The sequence below is a fragment of the Triplophysa dalaica genome, chromosome 13 (genome assembly GCF_015846415.1).
Source record: "Triplophysa dalaica isolate WHDGS20190420 chromosome 13, ASM1584641v1, whole genome shotgun sequence".
NCBI classification, from domain to species: Eukaryota; Metazoa; Chordata; class Actinopteri; order Cypriniformes; family Nemacheilidae; genus Triplophysa; species Triplophysa dalaica.
Window position 1 is genome coordinate 13414680 of NC_079554.1, and position 7410 is coordinate 13422089.

General features: G+C 36.6%; 1 protein-coding gene across 1 annotated transcript; it reads right to left on the minus strand.

Moving 5' to 3' along the window:
* Nucleotides 1–687: 687 nt before the first annotated feature.
* On the minus strand, nucleotides 688–2571 carry zgc:153157 (uncharacterized protein LOC751674 homolog). The gene has a single exon (XM_056764744.1). It carries the CDS (start codon nucleotides 2114–2116, stop codon nucleotides 1334–1336), a length of 783 nt encoding a protein of 260 aa, XP_056620722.1. The 5' UTR covers nucleotides 2117–2571; the 3' UTR covers nucleotides 688–1333.
* Nucleotides 2572–7410: the final 4839 nt, after the last annotated feature.

A 7410-nucleotide genomic window follows, 5' to 3' on the forward strand; every position in this document is an offset into this window, starting at 1 on the left:
TCCCACAAGGCCATCTTTCAATATGCAGTGAATGTCCACAAAGGTACTGTAGCACTTTATATTAACAATGTCTCAAGCTAACCTTGCTTGGCTCATCTATTTGAAGATAATAGAAATCTGCCAGTGCACAGTGTTGTTGGCTTGGATGAATAAAATGCTGAGACTGATGTAATGAGAAGGTCCCCGTGGAGAAGTGAAGGATAAAACCAAGCAACATATTTGCGGCAGGGGATAATTCAGGTGATCTTATGCTTTATCTGCATAATAGTATAATAATTTTGAGTGTATAGGCTGAATTCAACACATTAATTTCAGCCATGTTGCTAGATGTTTGTTACCTCATACGTCACATTGTAGGAAGACGAGGATGTAAATATCTGTGTTAATTAAGCCATCTATTCCCATCAGACAGCACTCGGACTGATTAAATATGTCATTTCGGAGCTGCGTTGATCCATCCATTTTCAATCAAACACAAATTCCCCATGTATGACATGAAGTCCCATTTTTATTTGATGTATTGATAACTAAATTATAAATATAAAATCAAACAGAGGCAGGTCTGGAAGGGTTTGGCATAAAAGGAGAGATTAATGATTTGTAATGGCTATGCGCTTCTGCTCAGCTCATAAATAGATATTTTATGGCACAAAATGTCAATGATAATAAAAATATGGACAGAAGCAATTTAATTTAACTACATATGAATTATTTTAATTATTAGTTTAAATAAATATAAGTGCTCCTAAGTGCATCATTAGGCATATTTTTCTAAAACACATGATAATAACTATACATTGCATAAATATAAATAAAAAGGCTTTAGGTGACAGATTAAAAGATGGTGATTTTGATACATTTTTGTCAAACATTTATATTGTCTAGCCAGATAGTATAACGTATGTTTATATAATGTGGTTTGTCTTCAAACACAGACGCCTGCATAAAAATATATGTTTATTAATGTTTTCCTTATAGGCTATCTGTATTTTCTAACCCACAAAATATAGCATATTTAAATGTCAACATCGGTGATCTAAGCACAGTGTTTTTTACTTTCCAGTCATTTCAAACCTGAGCACAATTTAATAGGCAATGTGTTTGATCAACTCGTTCAAGCTCATTCCCATCTGTTCTTTGTAAAGTGTTATTCAGAATTATGCTAAACCCTATAATACAATAACCTTTATAAGAGATTTCCAAAGCAGGTTGGTCAAAACAGTGTATGTTTTTGAACACTAAAAAAGCATGGCTAACAAGTTTTTGCCTCACAGTCTCATTTGTCATTTCTTTCACTGCACAGTCATCGCCATTAATGTCATGTGATTTGGTATCACACACCAATTCCTGCATCGTCTGTGTCCTTGGTCAACAAACCTTCTTCCGATGGAGAGGAGCCCTCTATAAATTCAAGTCCACGGTCTGTCAAAGAGGAGATATCGGATGTCCAAGACACCTGGTCAGTTGTGGGCTGTTGAAATAAATTCTTGTTCGTAGAGGCTGGATCCCAGATGTGTGGCTCATGGGTACGAATGAAGTCCAAGGGCTGATTCTCTGCTGTGTCAACGCCGGAACCGTGATGCATGTTTCTTGTGTCTTGGTGCCTTATGGATGTAAAGGGTTCACTTGATGCACCTGCTACGGGAATGCTACCCTCCGAAACTTGAGCTGTATTAAAATGTTCCGTTTTTTCTTCCCTCAATTCTGAGTCCAGCGGTTCTGTGTATTGTGAATTCTGTGTTGTTGAAAGGCCTCTATCCCCAATGAATTTTTCCACCGGGGACACAGTGGGCATCTCCGTTGACCTTAGGTTGACCGGTGAAGAACTGTTAGTCTTGCTCACTGATGAGACATCACTAGGTGTGATATTATTTGGGTTAATGGGTATTAAAACATCATATCGTCCAGATGGAGAGCCAGACGTCGGTTTCCATATCAAACTGTAATAAATGGCCAGTATTACAGCAGCTAAAGACACGCACAAGACATACGCGAAGACAGTAGCCAGTCTCACCCACTTTTTATTGGTTTTAGCAGCCATTTTTGCCTTCTTGTCTCCCGTGTAGGTGGCAGGTTTACCCCGTTCCATGTTTGGCATGAAGTCCCGTTCCCGCATCTTCCCACGGATTCTCCCTCTGTGTTCTTGTACGTCGTCCGTCTTGAACGCTTGTTTTTGAAAACCGGTTCACGGGACGTGCGTTTGCCGATAATCCCCGTCGCTTGTGTTGTTATTCAAGCATCACTCCATCAGTTTCGCAAATCCACCTGTGCGTCCGTTTTCAGCTTGACAGCGGCGGGAGATTATAATGCAGAGATGCATCCAGAGTATTACCTGGCCCACAGCGTTCAAAGCCAAATCAGGACACCCAGTCTGAGCTGCAGTGTGATTTATCTGCTGAATGCAATGACAGCAGACACACACATCCTCTCAGAAAGGGTACACAGTGCGGAGGAGAGGCGGGTCTCACTTGCGCGCGTAGCCTTCAAGATGCAACCCACCCCTAAAACGTCATCCTGTCAGAATAATCTTGTGTCATGTCACAAGCACTTATTTTTCGGGCAAAAAAGGCAGATTTATGTAATGTTTTTTTCCTTACAAAATAAGTTAACAAAGCATTAATATTTCGTTAAGTAAAATGGTTGCACAAGGACTGTGTGTAATACAATCTTCTTTGGCATGAATCCGAAATCAACAATTATATTTTCATGAAGAAGTAGGCTATCAAAACTGGATCTCTCAAAAATCTAATGTAGCATACCACCAGTTTACATATTAACTGTCAACATATTAATTAATGCAGTCATATATTATATATTTGTTTTTACGATACTACAATTATTAGAGGAATACATATTTAATATATTGTATTATATTTCCCATATTTTGTTTGGTAAAGTCCATTTTTTTGGCCCGCAAACATCTGCAACTAGAAGCAAACAATATTTAAAATCCTGTGTGTAGGTCAATGATTCTGTTTGACGTTGAGTGCCTGTTTTAAAGACTCGGTTAATAAGTACTTTAGTGCCATCAGCTGGACGAATATCTGTATTACAACATGATTATAAACTACTCTCTACTCTCTAAACTGGCGCTTACACCGAGATCATAGCAAAATGAGCAAATCCGAATAAGGCATATGCAGTACATCTGAATAAAAATGTACATGTGTACAATTGTTATAGTATGCAGTTTGACCGTGGTTGGTACACCTGTAACAGTTTGTCAGTATACATAAGGTGATTCTATGATAAGCTCTTGGTTCAGACATGATCGGTTTTGGCATATGGCCCCCTGCTGATACCTTAAGTACATTACATTTATATTTTTATTTAAATAATAGAAAGAGGATGCTCGATCTTTTTGATATGCAAAAACATAATCTTGGAAAATTGACTATGTTTATTTTATTTTTATTTCAAGCAATAGAGCTTTATGTATATGATTTGCTTCAAATGTTAGCTTTGTAGGCATTACTGGAAACATTTGATACCGGAGCATAATAAAGTCCATCTGCAGGAATCATCGATTCTTTAGTGAGAAAACATTGATTAAGTCAAATTAAGTTTATTTATTAAATGCTTTTTACAATGTTGCATTGTTTCAAATTAGCTTTATCTGGAAAATTTGTTTTTCTCGATTGCTAACACACTATTTATGAAACAATTCACCATTTTCTGACAACTATAAGCACATTCTCAGAACAATACACCAACTTGTACAAACCCCACACAAAAACAGCCTAATTTTGCAAAGGTTTAACCATGTTCTTATTCAGAAAACACACAATATAATGAACTGAACTGTCAAGATGTAATCTCAAATAGCTCACATTTATCCATCAGTAAACATTCAGTGACAAAACTGTTGACACACCAATCAGAATCTCAGAGTAATATCAATAGGAGCGCCTATAGCATCTGGCTTTATACTTACGTAAACACACAGTATAATTACAGTACACACTTTATATGAGAGAAATTTCAATATTCTGCATCCAGTTAACTGTAGCATGTGTACACCCTTTTTTACCTGTTCTGTATTTTTGAAGAAAATACAGAATACTTTTACGAAATTGGGCCAAAGGTGCAGACGATTTTTTTATATAGCCTCCTATTGACAAATCGCTTCACTGTATTGTTTCCTTTATCTTCTCTGTAAGTCGCCTGACTATTTCATATTGTTCTTTGGTTTTTTAACTGTTCTTGTCTTGTAAGATCCTCTTCATCTACTTTACAGTTGTGAAATGCTTTATTTTTATTTTTTACTAAAGCTCATTTGTGTGCACTCTTTAAGGTTGTATATTCTTATAAACACTAAACTGTCAAATTATTCTTTAATATCAATAAAAGGTTTTAGTTGCAGTGTTTGGAATTGATCTCACCATTGTCTAAGACTGTGTATTGTGAGTGATTTTGAGGGTGTGTTTTTCAGCAAGTTTGAATGGTTTTGAGAAGAGAGCTTCATTTTGACCTGAAAATTGGATGTTTAGGGATTTGGGTGAGATGTTATAGATTTGTGTTAAGTGTTTTTAGAATACGAGGCATAATTTCAAGAAATGTGTTTACGAAATTGAGAAAAACTGTATAAAGGGTATGAAAAGTGAAGAAAGCAGTACAGTACATCCTAGTAAAGGCAATGTAAACAGAATTTACAGAACCCTAAGCTAATGATTTGATGGCATAGGATATGTTTGTTAACATTAACCTAAGGTGCTGATAATACGAGAATGTGTTTTTTGGAGAGAATGTGACCCTGCCGTGCACTGTGTGGTCAGCCAAAAAACTTAAGTAAAACTACATTGCTATCTGAAGAACATCAAGGTGCTGTTAAGGTTATCTCCCTTAGAATACAACCAGAAAAGAGGGCAAGAAGATCAAAAATATATACTGTAAATTACGGACACTTTTTTTACCAAACATTACTAATAAATAAATTATATTGACAGTAACATGGTAACTAAAACAATAAAGTTACTTTTATTTTGTAGTGTGTTTTACTTATATTAAAGCTAGTTCAGTATTATTTTTATTATGAAATATTATGTGATCACTACTAATTGTTGATTTGATCATTTTAAAAATATTAATAAGTTAGTTGTCATAAAAAAATCTATGAAAAACCAAACCATGTTGGTACCAAATTTAATTTTACAAGATATGATCTCAGGGGTGTCATTGTATGTGTGTGGTTTAAAGTCTGAAGGTTATTTAACTTCGGCTAAGTGAATGTAAACAGGAATGTAAAGTCTCTCGACAGCTGTGTATAGGTACTATCTGAAAATACCAAGCCCTTTGGAAAATATAATATTATATAATATAAAGCAAATGTGTGGTGGGAATTTAAACTGGGAATTGATATGATAAAATGTATGACCTCGTGGATTTTGCTATATTAAAGAAAATCAGTAGCCTCAGATTTGTTTGTCCTTTTCTGCCTGCTCCTATTGTTTGTATTGGATAGGTAATAAGGTTGAAGAGTGTTTAAAAAAGAAAACTCTGACTACCCTGTGCTTTCACAAAAGCAGAACCCATGTTGAGATTACCCAATAGGTGTCAAGGGCCTGCTCTTGACTGTGCCAGAGTCCACACGGCCAAGCTCAAGAACAAAAGGTTGCAAGACTCTCCTTGTCTATGTCCTACAGATCTTTGACGACCCTCTCAAACCCCCAACGTACGCAAGCACGGCCCATACCCCAGCACATACATACAACCCCAGCATGTGGCAGACTGCCGGAGCCGACCCAATGTTGCTCCATTAGCATTTTAAGCACAGGATGGACACAGCACACCTTAGGTGTGGAATCACACAACGACTCATCTACATGCTGACATTACGGCAAACACGTTGCATTTTAATTTTGTGTAATTCAGTGATACATTTTGTTTCATTTGGCTTCCAGCATATGCCCCATAATAACATAAACAACATTAGTTGTCTAGCATTAACCCATATGTAGTGGCTTTAGAAAAAAGACAACTAGCCTAAATCAATGAAAGGTTATAGCCGTTTACATTGTGTTAGAATTAATAACACGTATTTTATCCATACTTTAAAATAAATCTGTTGTATTTTTTTAACTGTGAAGCCCAGCATCAAGCCACCTCCATTTCGATATATAGACTGGAAAGAGAAGGAAAGATGTCGATGAGCAGGATGAAGTCGGGCCTGTGAGGGTTGGGGGGAGGAGGGTCTGTCGCTGAAGGAGCAGAAACAAAAGGTTCTGTGAAAGGCCTGCAAAAGGTGGACAGGGGAGAGGTGTTAAAAGTAATACCCTAAAGAAACAAGAGGCAGATATGCACCTTTGCAGATCTGTCTCCTCTCACTACCATTTGCACATAGCCTACTGTCTGCTCTCTTACCAAACAGTAGAACTCCAATCAACAAAACAGTGAGCTTGACTTTGTGTAGGATACTGGAATAAGCGAATTTATACAGCATAATAAATAAGAGGGGCATGGTTTGAGCAGATTGCATTCCTGCTGGAATTGGGGTTTATAATGGAAGTCTTGCTAATCCATTAGAAGAGAGTCATACTCTCAACATACCCAGGTCTCCACATCGTTTACAGAAAAAAATCGATCTACATCTGTTTGAAACTGGACCCCAGGCTTTGGCATGAAGACAAAATACTTCAAAGGCATTGTTTGAGGGAGTTCACTTTGAGCTATGGAAATGGAAATTTCCAGCATTCCTTAATGATAATTGGCCTACTCCAGAAGTGCAGTGAAGCTAAAATGCAGTAAGAACTCAAATCTTGTTCACTTTGTTGTCCTGGTAAAAATGTTTTATTGAATTAATAAATTGAAAAAAAAACAAGGTCAAACTATGAAACAATACAGTCTATCCATTAAAACTTTATTTAGATAGTTGATAGGCTATATTATAAACAAAGTCATTTCTATTATATATGGGAAGTTCACAAATAACGTACAAGTGCCCTATGGTGTGACAGCAAAAATGTAGAAAACAAACCGCTGATAGTATATTTTATTTTATATTATTAATATTTATGTTCATTTTTTTGCCATTTTACACCAGTTGACACATGTACGGGTCTGTCAACTATACACTAAACTTAAGTAACAATGAATCTAAATTGCAGCTGCACGCTACATTAGTAAAATGTGTATGTGATATAATTCCCATGTTGTCCAGTCAAACACAATTAAATGTACTCAATTAATATACTTTTTAACAATATATCGCCATGATCAGTTTCTTCGGATTGATCATCCGAAAAATCGGCCTTTGTTTACACTTTGAAATTGATCAGAAGTCTGTGCGCGCGTGAATGTGAATGTGTGTGTATTTTAACAGCGACACAACGCGTCTCAGTGATTGACAATTTCCTGGAGGTGGTACCGCCCTTATCATGTGAAATTTCCATTGCCTGGATTCAGATTGCTCTC

What these genes read in the sequence shown, in the direction of transcription:
- zgc:153157 (XM_056764744.1), bottom strand. Translation starts at nt 2,116, where the DNA reads ATGCGGGAACGGGACTTCATGCCAAACATGGAACGGGGTAAACCTGCC.